Source organism: Hypanus sabinus, chromosome 2 (genome assembly GCF_030144855.1).
Source record: "Hypanus sabinus isolate sHypSab1 chromosome 2, sHypSab1.hap1, whole genome shotgun sequence".
In the NCBI taxonomy this organism is placed as follows: Eukaryota; Metazoa; Chordata; class Chondrichthyes; order Myliobatiformes; family Dasyatidae; genus Hypanus; species Hypanus sabinus.
In genome coordinates this window covers 30,326,463-30,345,331 of record NC_082707.1, presented here as the reverse complement: position 1 = coordinate 30,345,331, position 18,869 = coordinate 30,326,463, and the positions used below count along the sequence as shown (strand labels likewise).

The following is an 18,869-nucleotide window of genomic DNA, read 5'->3' as shown; positions in this document are numbered from 1 at the left end:
CTGTATCCAACTCTCGTCTTGTTTTCAATTATTATTATTTTTATTACTAGGATTCCAAGGACTAAGCAAAGTTTACATAATCTACATTGGCTCTAGTTGGAATGGAGAAGGGTGTGGAAATGCTAGACAACATGGAAACAAGTCAATCTTCCTTCATGTCCACACCCACCAATAGACACCAATCCATATTAATCTCATCATCCAGTACTTGGCCAGTAGCCTTCAATGCCTTGATTGATTGATTAAGTGCACATCTCGAAGTGATTTAACCAAGGTCAATTAAAAGAATTGTATAAACAGACAAATTTCTGCTAGTCAAGTGAATCCAGAAAAATTAGACAGTGGTAAAATTAGATTCAGGCCCTTTGAGAAAAGACCTAGGAAAGATTCCTTCATGCTAACACTGATGGCCTACAATTCCCCCTTACAAAACATCAGGCATAAATTCAATAATTTTAAGTTCAGATAACCAATTGATAAAATTGAAAATCTTAGTGTTGAAGATTGCATAAATGGCCGACATGAAACGACATGAGAGGCAGCATCTAAAAGAGGAATTCTTGCTGTTTTTGGAATATGAAATATTATGTCTAAAATATTCAACTAAATGCTAAGCATTTAGTTCTGCTTACCATTATTTTATCCAATTAAGTCTATGGAAGCTGTTCCTTTATGTTCAATTCTACAAAAAATATATAGGTCTTTCTAAGCGCATTGTGCAATAAAATTTCCCCTTTACTAAATGCTCTATATCTGATCTTTGAGTTTCCAAACACAATTCAAAGCAGGGCACCATATGTCGATATTAATGATCTGAGTCTATATTAATGAATTATAGGATCTATTCCTTATTTAAAAGTAAAATCACCCTTTACAAATTCACTTTCTTTCTGTTAATGACTCCAAGGAGTCATTCAGGATATTTTCTTCTAATTACTTATCATCAAAGTACTGTCAACTTAATAGGTTTCATAAGTCTAAATTCCCACATTACACAGATAATTATACAAAAGGTTCTATTAGGAGTTGCTGCTATTTGCATGTCCTCCTCCACTCCCAAGGGATTGGCCAACAAAATAATTGTAATTTTTTGACACCTTTATGGGAAATAGAGGGAAGAAATGCCTGAAGAGCATTTCAAAAAGTCTTCCATAGATCCTTACTATCCAGGACATGCCTTCTTCTCAATACTACCATCAATGAGGAAATATAACAGCCTGAAGATACATACACATCACATTGTGTTAGGAATAGTTTGTTCCCTTTCACCATCATATTTCAGAATGGTCTATGAACCTATAAACAATATTTTATTCTTGTTTTGCACTATTTATAGTAACTTTTATATACTGTACCACAACAAATTTTAAACCTGATTCTGATGTGTATTATTCACCAATCTTGTTTCAAACCTGGTATTAGACTGAAGATATTTTACAATATTTACAAGCCTTTCCAAAGCATAACAGAACTAATTTCTAAAGAGCTGCACACTACATGACAGATAGAGAGGCTGGGAGGGAAAAACAATGCAAAAGAAAATGGATATTTCCACAATTAATTACAATCAAAGGGCCATTTCCATGCTGTATAACTTTATAGTCGAACAAACTTGCATTCTGTGCACACAATTTATTAAAAATAAGATCAATTTCCTTTGAAAATTGCTTATCCATAGAGAAACCGGAAAGGTGTGTTAATACAGTGGGATAAATTTAGTAATCAAGCCAGTTCAATAACAAAACAATATTGGTGAAGGTATAGGGAGGAATGTTCTTGATGCCTGTCCATGTGTTGGCATCACGAATAAAGGAAAACCCACAATGGAAATACTCAAAAGTGCAGGACATATCTATATCACATAAAAAGTGGTTACCTTAAAGATTTTTCAACTACTTTTGTCCGATAAACCTCTTCTTGGTCCAGTTTTATAATACAAAAGCAATCTCGCATCTTGTTTGGTCCATGGCATGGAGGTAGGTTTTTGGCTTCGCCTGTAAAACAAAATTAGAAATAGCTTTATGAAAAATAAATCAAATCTGTAACTCAGTAATCAAAAAATTGCCTATAAAGTGCTTTCATCATAAGCAAATCCTGATCATTACTTCACTATCTTGCTCTCTTTTTGCATTATTTATACATTCTTATTGTAATTTATAGTGATTTTTATATTTTGCAGTACACAGCTGCTGTGAAACAATAAAGTTCATGACATGTCAGCGATAATAAACCTGATTCCCATTAATCCATTTTACTATTGTGTACATGTGTTACTAATATACAGAGTACAGAAATCCAAAATCCTCCAAAATCCTAAATTTTTTTCAGCATTGACAAATTGCACAAGGCGCGAGGAAGGTCCCCAGCAATGTGCACCACAGACTGTTCTGAGAAGTAATAAACAGAAGTTAATGAAAAATAGAAAAAATGCTACATAAAGTCATAAATGAAGACCTCAATTGTGAATTGAAAGAGTGGGTTCGCAAGCCACAGAATGAACATATGTTGCTTAATGGTTTATTGATCATGAAGCAAACAAAGATCTATCACGATGAACTGAAAATTGAAGGTAATTGTGAATATTCAGCAGGTTGGTTGCAGAAATTTACCAAAAAGGCACATTTATTTTTAAAAAATGTTTGTGATGATAAAGCAGCTACTGATCAAGAAGAAGCAGAAACATTCATTGATAAGATTGCCAAGATCATTGCTGATGAAAATCTAACACCAGAACAAGTCTACAACACTGATTGTCTTTATAAATTACATAAAACCTTAAAAAAATAAAATAAAAATACAGTGTGTTGTAACCTTTCAGACAAAACATAACATTGCAGATGGAGTCTGAAAGCCTGCTGATTCAGGTATTCTCCCGATGCTGCTGTGCTGCACACATTAAGTTTCATTATATGAATGTTATGTAATAATTCTTATTGTTAAGAACATATGTGTGATGACCAACTGTAAAACAAAGACTGGTTACTGGTGGCATTACATTTAGAGCCGGAAATGATCCCAAGCCATCATTTATTCCAAACTCTGAAAAAATCTGAAACACTTCCAGCCCCAAGCATTTTGGACTTGAGCACACTACTCAGCCTGCAGTGTGCTCAATGAAAAGTTCTAAAATAAAGAGATGCAATTCTACACAATGTTAAAATCTATTAATGCTTTCTGATTCTTGAATATTTAAGCAGCACATGCAAGTTAAATTTATTACAATACAATGAACTGGGAAACCTTTTTGAGTCAATGCAAAAATGATTAGGAATGTTTGAAACAAAAAAAAAATCATTGAGGTTCTGAGGAGTTAAGTTTTCCTTTGGAATACAAATACTTCATAAAAGTCCTGGGAGTACACATCATGCACCACCTCAAATGGTCCCAAAACATATCCTCCAGAGTCAAAACTTACCAATAAGCACATTAATCCACACATCAATACTCACAACCTTCTACAAACAGGCATTTCAGAGTATTCTAACCAGTGTGGTATGTAAATTGCACTGCAGCAGACAAGAGTGCTCTACAATGGTTAGTTAAAACTGCCCAATGCATCACCAGCATTAGTCTACCTATCATCAAGAATATACAATATATTAAGAAATGTGCCAGAGAAAGGCCAGCAGTATCATGCAGAATCCCACCCACCCTGCTCATGGACTGTTTGTCCCACTCCATGCAGCATCCATGCCAGGGCCACTAGACTCAAAAACAGTTACATAGCCCAAGTCATCAGGCTAACCAACACCTACATCCATTAACCCACCCAACCACATCCACTCCCCACCACTCCTCATTCCTCCCCCCATGCACTGCCACTTTACTCATCTATTCTACACTTCATACTTGCACAGAGTCACTGCCTTACTATATTTTCATATGCCCTGCTGCCACCTAGAAGAATCCCTCTTGCCAAGAGTCACATTACTTGATCACTTCCTCTCAGTCATCTTATATACAGATACACTGAACCTAGTGGCACTTTATGCATATGCAATCAGTCCATGTATAGTTGCAAGAAAAAGTTTGTGAACACTTTACAGTTATCTGGTTTTCTGCATTAATTACTCATAAAATGTTGTCTAATCTTCATCTAAGTCACAATAATAGACAAACACATCTTCCTAAACTAATAACACACAAACTATTGTACTTCTTTTTGTTTATACTGAGTACACCATTTAAACAATCACAGTCTAGGTTCAAAAAAGCATGTGAACCTCTGGGGTAATGCCTTCTATAAAAGCTATCTGGAGTCAGGAGTTCCGATCAGTGAGATGAGATTGGAGGTGTGGATTGTAGAGGTGCCCTGCCCCATATAAAAAAACCACACAAAGTCAGGTTACTGACAAAGAATACTCTTGTCAAGAAAGATCTGTTTATGTGCACCATGCCTCAATCAAAACAACTTTCAGAGGACTTTAGATGAAGAATTATTGAGCTGCATGAAGCTGGAAACAGAAGTTTCCAACAGAAGTCAGCAGGTAAGGATGGGACAGGTCACCTCAGATACTCAAATCACCAACACCGGCGCCCCCCAGGGGTGTGTCCTCTCTCCACTGCTGTTCTCCCTCTACACCAATGACTGCACCTCCTCCAATCCCTATGTGAAGCTTTTGAAGTTTGCAGACGACACCACCGTCATCAGACTTATCCAGAACAGTGAAGAGTCTGCATATCGACAGCAGGTGGACCAACTGGCGCTCTGGTGCAGTCGGAACAATCTGGAGCTGAACACGCTCAAGACAAAGGAGATGATAGTGGGTTTCAGGAATACCCCCATTATGTCCCCCCTCACAGTCCTCGGCAGCCCTGTGTCCACCGTGGAGAACTTCAGGTTCCTGGTAACCACCATCTCTCAGGATCTGAAGTGGGAGCAGAACATCAGGTCCATCCTGAAGAAGGCCCAGCAGCGGTTGTACTTCCTGCGGCTCTTGAGGAAATATGGTCTGCCTCAGGAATTGCTGCTACAGTTCTATACTGCAGTCATTGAGTCTGTCCTGTGCACCTCCATCACTGTGTGGTTTGGAGCCGCCACCAAGCAGGATAGAACCAGACTACAACGCACAGTGAGGACTGCCAAGTGCATCATTGGAGCCTCCCTGTCCTCTATTGTGGACCTGTACTCTTCCAGGTTGAAGAAGAGGACGGGGAACATCATAAAGGACTCCTCCCATCCTGTGCACGGACTGTTTGAACTGCATCCGTCTGGTAGGCGCTTCAGATCCCTCCAAACTAAGACTAATAGGCACTGGAGAAGTTTTTTCCCTACTGCAGTCACTTTGCTGAACAGTTAACTGCCGGTTTGCACTACTTGTATGTATAATCTGTATAATATGTAGAATCTATATTTTCATTTATATTTATCATCTGTTATGAGCAGAGAGACAACATCTGCTGGAAGTAAATTCCTTGTATGTGTACAGGTACTTGGCGATTAAAGTCTGATTCTGATTCTGATTAAAAGGCTACTAAAGCATTTCTAAAGACCCGAGTGTTCACCAGTCCACAGAAAGAGAAAATGTCTACAAATGGAGGAAATTCAGTACTACTCACACTTGCTATTCATCCTAGGGGTGCGTGTCCTGCAGAGATTACACCAAAAGTACAACATGCAATACTGAAGGAGGTGAAAAAGAAACCAAGGGTGACAGCAAAAGACCTGCAGAAATCTCTAGAACTTCCTTTCGGTTCATGTGCCCACTATAAGAAAAATACTGAACAAGAATGGTGTTCATGGAAGGACACCACGCCACAGAGGAAACCACTATTCTCCAGCAAGAAAAAAAATGCTGCACCTCTCCAGTTTACAAATGTCCACCTGAGTGTTCCAGGATATTTCTGGGATAATGTTCTGTGGCCAGCTGAGGCAAAAACTGAACTTTTTGGCAGAAATTCACACTGCTATGTTTGGAGGAAAAAGGGCATTGCACACCAACACCAAAACCTCATCCCAACTGTGAAGCAATGTGAAGGGGCATCATGGTTTGGGGCTGGTTTGCTGCGTCAAGGACTGGACAGCCTACAATTGTTGAGGGAACAATGAATTCAAAATTTTGTCAAGACATTTTATAGGAGAATGTCAAGGTAGTGGTCTGTCACCTGAAGCTTAACAGAAGTTGGATGATTCAACAAGACAATAATCCAAAAGACAAGAGTAAATCAACAACAGAATGGTTTAAAAGGAAGAAAATTCATGTCTTGGATTGGCCAAGTCAGAGTCCAGACCTTAATCCAATGCAATGGGCATGATCAGAAGAGGGATGCTCATGCAAGGTATCCCAGAAATAATAGTGAACTGAAAGTTTAGTATAGAAGAATGGTCTAAAATTCTTCCTCACCGTTGTGCAGCAGCTACAGGAAATGCTTGGTGGAGGTTATTGCTGCTAAAGGAGATTCTACTAGTTATTAAGTACAAGGGTTCATATACTTTTTCCAGCTTGGACTGTGAATGATAAAACAAATGTGTTCAATAAAGACATTAAAAGTACAATTATTTGTATTTTATAGAATTGCTCTTATATTTATATTTCTTTTATTGTGTTCTTTTTGCTTATGAGCTTTTTTAATGCTGCACTGTAAACAGGGGTACATTCATTTCCTCCTTCATTACACTCTTGTACTGAAAAATGACAATAAACAATCTTGAATCATGAAAGCAATCTTGAAAACATATGATGAAGAGTCCACAGTGCTTCTCCTTATAGATGCTGCCTGGCCTGCTGTGTTCCACCAGCATTTTGTGTGTGTTGTTTCAAAACATATTTTTGCTGAAAGGACAAATCAACTAAAAAACTATCTTGGCTTATGAATAACCAGTGGTTCATAATGAAATTATTGTGTCTGAGGATCATAGCTGACAGTGCCTATGAAAAGTATTCACCCCCTTGGAAGCTTTCATGCTTTATTGTTTTACAACATTGAATCACAGTGGATTTAATTTGGCTTTTTTTGACACTGATCAACAGAAAACGACTTTCATGTCAAAGTGAAAACACATCTCCACAAAGTGATCCAAATTAATTATAAATATAAAACTCAAAATTATTGATTGCATAATTACTCACCCCCTTCAAGTTAGTATTTAGTAGCTGCACCTTTGGCAGCAATTACAGCCTTGAGTCTGTGTGGATAGGTCTCTATCACCTTTGCACATCTGGACACTGCAATTTTTCCCCCATTCTTCTTTACAAAACTGGTCAAGCTCTGTCAGATGGCATGGGGATCATGAGTGATCAGCCTTTTTCAAGTTCAGCCACAAATTTACAATTGGATTGAGGTCTGAACTCTGATGTGATCACTCTAGGACATTAACTTTGTTGTTTTTAAGTCATTCCTGTATAGCTTTGGCTTTATGTTTGGGGTCATTGACTTACTTGAAAATAAATCTTCTCCCAAATTGCAGTTCTCTTGCAGACTGCATCAGGGTTTTCTCCAGGATTCCCCTGTAATTTGCTGCATTCATTTTACCCTTTACCTTCACAAGCCTTCCAGGGCCTGCTGCAGTGAAGCATCCCCACAGCACGATGCAGCCACCACCATGCTTCATAGTAGGGATGGTGTTTTTGATGATGTGCAGTGTTTGGCTTATGCCAAACATAGCATTTAGTCTGACAGTCAAAAAGCTCAATTTTGGTTTTATCGGACCATAGAACCTTCTTGTGTTGGCGCCTGGCCTAGTGGATAAGGTATCAGTCTAGTGATCTGAGGGTCACTGATTCGAACCTCAGCTGAGACAGCGTGTTGTGTCCTCCTTCAGCAAGGCACTTAACAACACATTGCTCTTCGACAAAACCGGTGCCAAGCTACTTGGGTTCTAGTGCCCTTCCCTTGGACAACATCATTGGCGAGGAGTGGTGAACCCTGCCCAAGCCTGCGCCCTGGAAACCTTCCAAGGTGCAAATCCATGGTCTCATAAGACTAATGGATGCCTATATAGAACCTTCTTCCAGCTGACTTCAGTCTCCCATGTGCCTTCTGGCAAACTCTAGCTGACACTTCTGAGTTGATTTCCCCCAACAGTTTTATGCTACTCTCTCATAAAACTGCAACTAGTGAAGCATCCAGGCAAAAGTTGGATGTGCAGTCTCTCTCATCTCAGCCACTGAAGTTTGTAACTCCTCCAGAGTTGACATAGGTCTCTCAGTGGCCTCCCTCACTAGTCCCCACCTTGCACGATCACTCAGTTTTTGAGGACGGCCTGCTCTAGGCAGATCTACAGCTATGCCAGGTTCTTTCCATGTCTTGATGATTGACAACTGTACTCTAAGGGATATTCACTGACTTGGAAGTTTTCTTGTATCCATCTCCTGAAATGTGCTTTTCAATAACCTTTTCACAGGGTTACTTGGAGTGTTCTTTTGTCTTCATGGTGTAGATTTTGCCAAGATAATGACTCACCAGCAGTTGGACCTTCTCGATACAGGTGTATTTTTACTACAATCAATTGAAACACTTTGACTGCACACAGGGCCCCAAAAACAGATCTCCATTTAACTAATTATGTGACTTTGAAAACCAACTAGCTGCACCAATGATAGCCAACGGCGATGGAATCAATTATTTTGTGTTTTATATTTGTAATTAACTTGGATCACTTTGTAGAGATTAGTTTTCACTTTGACACGAAAGAGTCTTTTTCTGTTGATGAGTGTCAAAAAAAGCCAAATTAAATCCACTGTGATTCAATGCTATAAAACAATAAAATGTGAAAACTTCCAAAGGGGGAGGGAGTGAATACTTTTTATTGGCACTGTAACTTGCAAAAAAATCGGCATCACATTCATCCCTCTTCAATAGTGCTCCTTTAACCGCAGCTTATGAAAACGAGACTAAAATTTTACGCAATCAAAAAGTGCAGCTATTGTAAAATCTACCGAAACGGAGAGGAACTGGGTGGGGGGGGGGGGGGGAAGACATGGGCACAAAGGAGTGTGGAGCAGTAGATAAGTTGAGAAAAATGACAGAGTACAAAAGAGGAGGTTGAAGGAAGAGGGGGAGGAGGAGGGTAGAGGAGATTAGGAGAAAGGATGAAGAAAATGAGGTGAAAGGGTGAAGAGGAGGAATCAGAATCAGGTTTATCATCACCAGCATGTGACATGAAATTTATTAACTTAACAGCAGCAGTTCAATGCAATACATAATATAGAAGGAAAAAAATTGAAATAAATAATAATTAATCAATAAATTACAGTATACATATATTGAATAGATTAAAAACTGTGCAAAAACAGAAATACTGTATATTAAAAAAGTGAGGTAGTGTCCAAGGGTTCAATGTCTATTTAGGAATTGGATGGCAGAGGGGAAGAAGCTGTTCCTGAATCGCAGAGTATGTGTCTTCAGGCTTCTGTACCTCCTACCCGATGGCAACAGTGAGAAAAGGGCATGCCCTGGATTCTGGGGATCCTTAATAATGAACCCTGTCTTTCTGAGACACTGCTCCTTGAAGATATCCTGGGTACTTTGTAGGCTTGTACCCAAGAAGCAGTCGACTAAATTTACAACCCTCTGCAGCTTCTTTCAGTCCTGTGCAGTAGCTCCCCCTCCCCACCCCTCCCATACCAGGCAGTGATGCAGCCTGTCAGAATGCTCTCCACAGTACATCTATTGAAGTTTTTGAATGTATTTGTTGACATACCAAATCTCTTCAAAGTCCTAATGAAGTATAGCCGCTGTCTTGCCTTCTTTATAACTTCATCAAGGTGGAGCTAGAGTGGGAAACAGTGAGAAGAATGGAACAGGGGAGAAGAAAGGTAGTGCAAGAGGGAAGGAAAGGAGAGGAAATGAAAACAGAGTGCAGATGGGAGATGAGGCATGGAATATGGTGGACACAGAGGAGAGAGGATAAGGGTATTAGAATGAGGAAGGGGGCTGAAGAGCCAGGAGAGTTGGAAGATAGGAGGAGGAGGAGGAAAAGGGGATGATTAATATGTGTTATAAAGCTTCTGGGACGTTCATTGTGACCACTTTCAAGGACTCTAGAACTTATGCTCTCAATACCTTTTTTGTATTTTTTTTGTATTCACACAATTAACTGTCTTTTGCATATTGGTTGTTGTTCTAGTCTTTAGTTTTTCATTAACTTGTTACATTTACTGCAAATGCCCAAAAGAAAATTAAACCCAGGGTAACACATAGTGACATATAAACACTTTAATAATGCTTTGAACTTTGTATTCCCCCAATTATCCACTTCTCCTTGTGAATATATTCTTTCTATTCACTCTAAGTTAGCCTCTCAATTTTGTTCACCACAACTTTTTGTACACTCAAATCTCCACTCAGTCTCATTTTTTCCAAAGTAAACAACCTCGCCCTGCCGATCTCTCAGGTCTAGCCACATCCTCATCAACCTCCACTGCACCCTTTCATGCGCCACCACATCCTTCTTGTAGTGCACGACCAGAATTGCAGGGAGTACTCAACTTGTGTCTTAAGACATTTGAGTTCTAAAATGTTCTGATATCAGATGCCTTGGTCTGTGTAGACAGATGTCTTTTTAACCACAATCTACCTGCCTTTCTAGCTTCAGGGACCAGTGAATCCTTCTGTTCCTTTACAATTCTTATTATCTCACTATTTAATGTGTATTCATTCATCTTGTTTGTTCTCCTCATAAAGATCACTTCACATTTCCTCAATCGAGTTATATTTGTACCCATCCAACCAATCTGCTTAGATCTTCCTGCAGCCCAGAACTTTCTTCCTCAGCATCAACCACACTGCCAATTTTGGTATCATCAGCAAACTTCAAAATCATAGCCTCTAAGATCAAGTGGTTAATAAATAATTTTTAAAAATTACAAAAAGCAAAGCTTGAAACAAATTCCGTGGAACTCTTGAGTTACATACTCCCATTACCAGTTGTTTTCTCCCATGGCATCAATGAGTGCCACAGTAATATAATGGCTATCACAACACTATTGAAGTTTCAGCCAGAGTTCGAAGTTCAATTCCAATGTCACCTGTGAAGAGTCTATGTCATCCCCATGGATGGCAAGGGTCTTCTCTGGGTGCTCCAGTTTCCTTCCACAGTTTAAAGATGTATCGGTTAGCAGGTAAATTGTCCCATGATTAGCCTAGGATTAAATCAATGATTGCTTGGTGGTGTAGCTCAAAGGGCAGGAAGGGCCTTTTTTTCTGCTGTATCTCAATAAATTTTGAATCCAACTTCAATGTTAAAGGAATTCTTTATAATAAAAGATGAAAAGATAGAAATGTTTAGATTACAGAAAGCTTTTAAAACATTAATTGAGAAAACTTATTTGCAGGAGAGAACAACATGATCATTTTCACTTGTTTCCTCATTCAAGCAAAGGATTAATAGGATTGGAAACAAAAGCTTCTATTGCTACCTTAAAGCCAGTCGCTTCAGGCATATGGGGCACCTCAGCCACTGTTGGCAGCTCAGCTAGAAGGAAAACACAGATCTCAAACCTCCACTGCCTTGGAGAAACACCCACTCATGGGGAAGACTTTGGAAGTAAACCTCATGGAAAAATCCAGAGCTGGAGTCCCGAAGACAGTCCAATGTTGCTTTCATTGCTGACTGGCAACTCCTAGAATGCAGCTAGTGCTAAACTGTATCAGTCTCTGCCGTTCTTTTAGATTCATCAGCTGTGTGGGAAGGAGGAGCATGCTACATTGGCAACAGCTTGCTCTCCATAATGTACCACACTGGCTTGTGTATCAAGTAGACAGCTAGGGCAACCCCCTGGGTCGCCTCAGGCTCGCTCAGTTTGTTCTTGTCTAGGGGGAGCAGCCTTCGGCCCCGCCAAACTGGGTAATCAGCTTGTGTAAATGCTGTGTGATGTTCCTGCCTCACCAAAAAACAGACAGGACACCATATGCGATTAAATGATTACAATTTATAAAGATTACTATAACTAAGTGATTAATAACAATACAGTATATATGAAGGAAAAGAAAATAAAGAAAAGGCGCCAAACTTATCAAAGTCCAAACCACTTTGTGTACAACCGTTGGAGCACAATTATCGAAGTCTTCTGGCCACCATTCGATCCCCTCCAAACTCCTCGACTCGCAGCTCAGGACCACCCGAAGTGGTCAACCAAGCACATCTATCTTCGTCTCCTCTCCTCAGGGTACCTCCTGGCCTCGGACCCCCGTTTGGGGTCCATTCCTCGCCCAGCTTACAGCATCGCGTCCTCTCTCTCACCCCCTCGCTCCAATCTCCCCAAAAGCCCGCCAACAATAGCTTACAGACTCAGAAGAAAGAACAACATTAATCCCAATTGGTTTACAAAGGAATACAATTCTCGTTATCAGTAAATTTTAACCCAAACAAGCTTCCAACACTCTCTCGCAACAAAGAAGCATTCCTACTTTTAACAAAACAAAGCCATTTTGATTAACATATGCAGTAACAAAGAAAAAGAAGAAACCCCCTTTACATCCATTTCGAGCCCCACTAACAGAGGGAGCCTCTATTGCCCAACTCTATTATTGCTGATGTGTGAGACGTTAGTGACAGATGCCTTATAATCATTAGCAGATTAACAGAATAGACACAGAATGTGAGTATTAAAAATCACCAACATTCTTAAAACAAAAATATTCACAAGATAAAATTGAGGTACACAAATTTCTCTTACTAGAAGAGCTGAAAGAGCTTAACGTTAGTTTAAAAAAAAAGAGAAATTATTACGCCAAAAGTCTTAGGTCCAGGTTCCCAACCATTTTTTATGCCATGGACCAATACCATTAAGCAAGGATTTGTGGTCTTGAGGTTAGGAACCCCTGGTTTAGATGATCATCTCAACATTTTGAAAAAGGTGAATTTGGGAATACAGAGCACACTGATTGCACCATCTTAAAAGTCCAGAATAGTTCCAATGGATTGTAATGCAACAAAGGGAATCTCAGTATTCAAGAAAGGAAGAATGACAAATCTGTTTCTGACAAAAGAAGGGAAATGTCAAAATTTATTTTATCGAGGAACTGCTCACAGTGCACTTTGAAAGCAATAACATGATTCAAATGAAGAAACTTGGATTTATAGAAGGGAAATTAAAATTTACAGATCTATTAATGGTTTATCACTAAAGCAACAAGCAGAAGAGATCCTTTTGGACTTGGAAGGTCATTGATAAGGTGCCACATAAATTGTTAAAACTTACTTTAGATCACAAGCAAATTGACATATACAAGTAATGGTTAACATTTATGAAAGAGTAGTAATAACTTGTCATTTTTATCTTGGGAGGCTGAAACTAAAGAGCAGAAGTTACAAGTGAATGTAGATGAGGTCGGTGAATGAGTGAAGAATGGAAAATAGAACATGTGAGCAGGGATAAAAATAGAAGGGGGAGCATTTTTCAATATTTTATGTAATTGAAAGGAGTTTCTTTGCAGATCAAGGCTAGTGTGTACATTTGGTTAGCCATTAGGAAGGCAAATAGCACACTATTAAAGATGATTTGAGCTACAAATTCGACAAAACATTGATGAGACCAAGCTTATTACGAACAGGTTTGCTCTCTATACTCAAGGATATACCTGTGGTTGAGGGATTGTGATGTGGGTTCCCCAAATTCCAGGGATGGCACGTTCTGACAGCCCAACCGGCAGCAGAAGCAGGCCACGGTGAAGAAGTTTCTCACAGGTCAGTAACACTTATTTAAAAGAAGAGTTTTGTGGGTGTTCAGGCTCATTCTGATGGCCCAGTCAGCAGCAGGAGCAGGCCACAGAGACAGGGTTTTGCACAGGTTGGCGATGCATATTTAAAAGTACAGAAGGAAGAAGCGAGGCAGCCATTGTTGGGAGTAGGAATGTCAGGTTTTGGCTCAAAAGAGGCTTCAGCTCAAAAGAGGCTTCAGCTCAAAGCAGGCGTTGGCTCTGGGTAAGCTTTTGTTAAGGTTCCTTTTTTTCTCTCACTGTACCTAGTGTAGTAAATGGCTGTTGTGCGTTCTTCATGCCGTATGTTGTAGTCCTGGGAGACCTAGAGTCTCCTAGGGAACTACATCTGTGTGAAATGCATCCAGCTGTAGCTTCCTTGAAGACCATGTTAGGGATCTGGAGCAGCAACTAGATGACTTTCAGCTCGTATGGGAGAGTGAGGAGATAATCGACCAGAGTTACAGGGAAGTAGTCACCCCGAAGTTGCAGGAAGTGAGTAGCTGGGTTACTGTCAGGAGAAATGGAAATGTCAATAGGCAGTTAACGCAGAGCAATCCTGTGGCCATTTCCCTCAATAATAAGCATAGCACTTTGAATACTGTTGTGGGGGAAATGCCAAAGACCAGGTTACTGGCACTGAGCATGGGTCCATAGTGCAGAAGGAAAAGAGGGAGAAGAGGGCAGTGGTACTGATATAGAGATAGGGGACTCCATAGTCAAGGGAACAAACAGGAGATTCTGTGGATGTGAACAGGACACCCAAATGCCTCCAGGGTGTCAGGGTCAGTGTCCTCTCAAATCATATCCACAACATTTTGGAGAAGGAGGGAGAGCAGCCAGATGTTTTGGTATATATTGGTACTAATGACATAGGAAGGAAAAGCAAAGAGGTCCTGAAAAAGGAATTTAGAGAGCTAGATAGAAAGCTGAGATGGAGTTCCGGAGTTCTTTGACACTATCATATACTTACAAACTGTTATTATTGCCCATGTTAGTTTAGTTTAGTGTTTTTTTTCCCATATATATTCTCTTTTATATATTTTCAATTTTTTTTTCTTTTTCTTTTGACGATTATTTTTTGTTTTTTTTTCATATATAATTATATAGACTTGATTGATTAATGTACTTTTTTTTGTTGATGTTCAATAGGATATTATCTTATTATTAATGTAATTTCAAGTCTATTGTATTCATAACCTATTCATTATTATGTTATGTTTTTTTTATATTTATATGAAACTCAATAAAAAGATTGAAAAAGAAAAGAAAGAAAGCTGAGAAGCAGGACCTTCCAGGAAGTAATTTCTGGATTGCTGCCTGTGCCACCCGCCAGTGAGGGTAGAAATCTGATGATTTAGCAGATTAATATGTGGTTGAGAAGCTAGTGTAGGGGGCAGGGCTTCAGGTTCTTGGATCATTGGGATCTCTTCTGGGGAAGGTATGACTTGCTTAAAAGAAATGGGTTGCACCTGAACCCGAGGGGAACCAATATTCTCGAGGGCAGGTTTGAAAGAGCTGTTGGAGAGGTTTTAAACTAATTTGGCAGAGGGGTGGGAACCGACATTAAAGGACTCAGGATAGGATGGATGGTAAAAAGCAAAGATAGTGTGCAGTCAGACTGTCAGGAAGGCAGGCACATGATAGGACATAATTGCAGCCAGCAGGGTGAAAATCATTAAATTATGGATGCAGAATCAAAAAAGGTAGCAAATACAATATTCAAAGTGTTATATCTCAATGCACAGAGTATATATAAGGTGGAAGATCTTGTTGCACTATTACCAATTGTCAGGTATGATGTTGCGGCCATCACTGAATTGTGGCTGAAGGATGTCTGAAGTTGGGAGCTAAATGTCCAAGGTTACACATTGTATTGAAGGGATTGGAAGGTAGGCAAAGGGGGTGGCATGGCTCTGCTGGTAAAGAATGGCATCAAATTAGAAGAAAGATGTGACACAGGATTGGAAGATGTTGAACTCTTGTGGGTTGAGGTAAAAAAAACTGCAAAGGTAAAAGTACCCTGATGGTAGTTATATAAAAGCCTCCCAACAATAGCTGGAATGAGGACTACATATTACAACAAGAAAAAGAAAAAGCATATCAAAAGGGCAATGTCATGGGAGATTTCAACATGCAGATCAATTGGGAAAATCAGGTTGGAAATAGATCTCAAGAGAGTGAGTTTGGTGAATGCCTATGAGATGGCTTTTTACAGCAGTGTGGCAAATAAACTAAATGAGTATTTTGCATCAGTCTTCACTGTGGAAGACACTAGCAGTGTGCCAGATGTTGAAGGATGTGAGGGAAGAGAATTAAGTGTAATTACTATTACAAAGGAGAAGGTGCTCAAAAAGCTGAAAGATCTAAGGGTATACAAGTCACCTGGACCAAATAAACTGCACCCTAGGATTCTGAGAGGTACTGGTGGAGATAGTGGAGGCATTAGCAATGATCTTTCAAAAATCAACGGACTCTGGCGTGGTGCCAGAGGACTTGAAAATTGCAAATGTCACTCCACTCTTTAAGAAAGGAGGAAGGCTACAGAAAAGAAATTATAGACCAGTTAGCCTGACCTCAGTGACTAAGAAAATGTTGGAGTAAATCGTTAAGGATGAAGTTATGGAGTACTTGGCGACACAGGACAAGATAGGACAACTTCTGCATAGATTTCTTAGGGGAAAATCTTGCCTGACAAATCTGTTAAGAGTTCTATGAGGAAATTACAAATGGGATAGATAAAGAGGATGCAGTGTAAGTTGTATATTTGGACTTTCAGAAGGCCTTTGACAAGGAGCAGGAAAGTTACTGGCACGATTAGAGCATTGGCTGATTGGTAGGAAGCAGCAAGTGGAAATAAAAGGATCATATTCTGGTTGGCTGCCAGTAACTAGTGGTGTTCCACAGGGGTCTGTGTAGGGACCGCTTCTTTTTATGCTGTACATCGGTGATTTAGATAATGGAATAGACGGTTTTGTTGTGAAGTTTGCAGATTATATGAAGATCGGTGAAGGAGCAAGTGGTTTTGAGGCAACAGGTAGGCTACAGAAGCACTTAGACAAATTAGGAGAATGGGCAAGAGAGTGGCAAATGAATTAATACTTTAGAAAATGCATGGTATTGCACTTTGGTAGTAGAAATATATGTACAGACTATTTAATAAACAGGGTGTAAATCCAAAAATCTTAGATGCAAAGGGACTTGGAAGTCCTTGTGCAGAACACCCTAAAAGGTAACTTGCAGGTAGAGTCCATGGTGAGGAAGGCAAATACAACGTTAGCAGCAATTTCAAGGTCTAGAATACAAGAGCGGGGAGGTGATGCTGAGGCTTTATAAGGCATTGGTGAGGCATCACCTTGAGTATTATGAATAGTTTTGAGCCCCTCATCTAAGAAAAGATGTGTTGGCATTGGAGAGGGTTCAGAGGAGATTCACAAGGATGATTCTGGGAATGAAAGGGCTATCATATGAGGCACATTTGATTGCTCTGGGTCTGTACTCACTGGAATTCAGAAGGATGAGGAGGGATCTCATTGAAACCTTTCAAATGTTGAAAGCCCTAGACAGAGTAGATGTGGAAAGGATGTTTCCCATGGTGGGAGAGTCTAGAACAAGAGGGAACAGCCTCAGGATAGTGGGCGTCCATTTGAAACAGAGATGTGGAGAAATTTCTTTAGCCAGAGGTTGATGAATTTGTGGAACTTATTACCACAGACAACTGTCATTGGATGTATTTAAGGCAGAACTTAATAGGTTCTTGATTGGACACAGCATCGAAGGTTACAGGGAGAAGGCCAGGGAGTGGAGCTGAGAAGGGGAAAAAAAAAGCCGTGATCGAATGGCAGAGCAGACTCAATAGGCCAAATGGCCTAGTTCTGATTCCATGTCTTATGGTCTTAAATTTTCATACAAGGAGAGATTAAGTGGATTTGATATAGAGCCTTTTCACTTTAGAAGAATGGCAGATAATCTCACTGAAATGTACAAAATTCATAAAAGGCTTAACAGGATAAATGCTGAGACAATGATTTCACTTGGCCATGGTGCTGAGAACCAGGAGACAACACATCAGGGGTTACAACATGAATGAAGAGAAATTTCTTCATCCCAAGGATAGCGAATCTTTGAATTCTTTACCCAAAAGGATGCAGAGGCCAAATATATTCAAAACCTGAAATTGCTTTATTTTTAATATTAAGGTAATCAACAGATCTCACATTAGTGAGTCATAGAAAATTACAGCACAGAAACAGGCCCTTCAGCCCATCTAATCTGTGCCAAACAATTTAAACTGCCTACTCCCATCAACCTGCAATGGGACCATAGCCCTCTATATCTCTGCCATCTATGTATCTACCCAAACTTTTCTTAAAAGTTGAAAACAAGCTCACTTGCACAACTTGTGCTGGCAGCTCATTCCACACTCTCAGAATCCTGAGTGAAGTTTCCCTTCATATGTCCCTTAAAACTTTTCACCTTTCACCCTTAACCCAGGACCTCTAGTTGTAGTCTCACCCAACCTCAGCAAAGCTATACCGTATCTATAGCCCTCAATTTTGTAAACCCCTATCATATCTCCTCACAATCTTCTACATTCCAAGAAATAAAACCTATTTAATCTTTCCTTACAACTCTGGTCCCCAAGTCCCAACACCATCTTGTAAATTTTCTCTGTACTACTTTAGCCTTATTTACATCTTACCTTATAAATAATCAAAGCAGCACACAATACTCTAAATTAGGTCTTAAACTTCAACATAACGTCCCATCTTCTGTACTCAAGACTATTATGAAAGTCAATGACTATCTACCTGTGATGTCATTTTGTATGAATTATAGACCTGTATTCCCAGATCCTTGTGTTCTACTGCACTCCTCCATGCCCTACCGTTCACTGTTTGAGACATACCCTGGTCGGTCCTAGCAAAATGCAACAGCTCTCATTTGTCTGCACTAAATTCCATCTGCCATTTTTCAGCCCATTTTTTCCAGCTGGTGTAAATCCCACAACAAATTCTGATAGTTTTCCTCAGTCCACTACACCCTCAATGTTGATGTCATCCGTAAATTTGCTGATCCAGTTAAACACATTATCAACCAGGTCATTAATATAGATGACAAACAATAACAGAGCCAGCACTGATCCCTGTGGCACACCACTAGTCACTGGTCTCCAGTCAGAGAGGCAATCATATAACACCATTATCTGGCTTCCCCCACAAAGCCAA

The 18,869-nt window shown here is 39.7% G+C and overlaps 1 protein-coding gene across 2 annotated transcripts in view; it reads right to left on the bottom strand.

Annotated features, from left to right (window-relative positions):
• rasa2 (RAS p21 protein activator 2) overlaps positions 1-18,869 on the bottom strand; it is a 173,223-nt gene that overhangs the window by 120,864 nt on the left and 33,490 nt on the right. For both annotated transcript variants that reach the window (XM_059994339.1, XM_059994349.1), the window contains exon 2: positions 1,877-1,994. In XM_059994339.1, the coding sequence (XP_059850322.1) occupies positions 1,877-1,994 (118 nt within the window). The remainder of the gene's footprint in view (positions 1-1,876; positions 1,995-18,869) is intronic.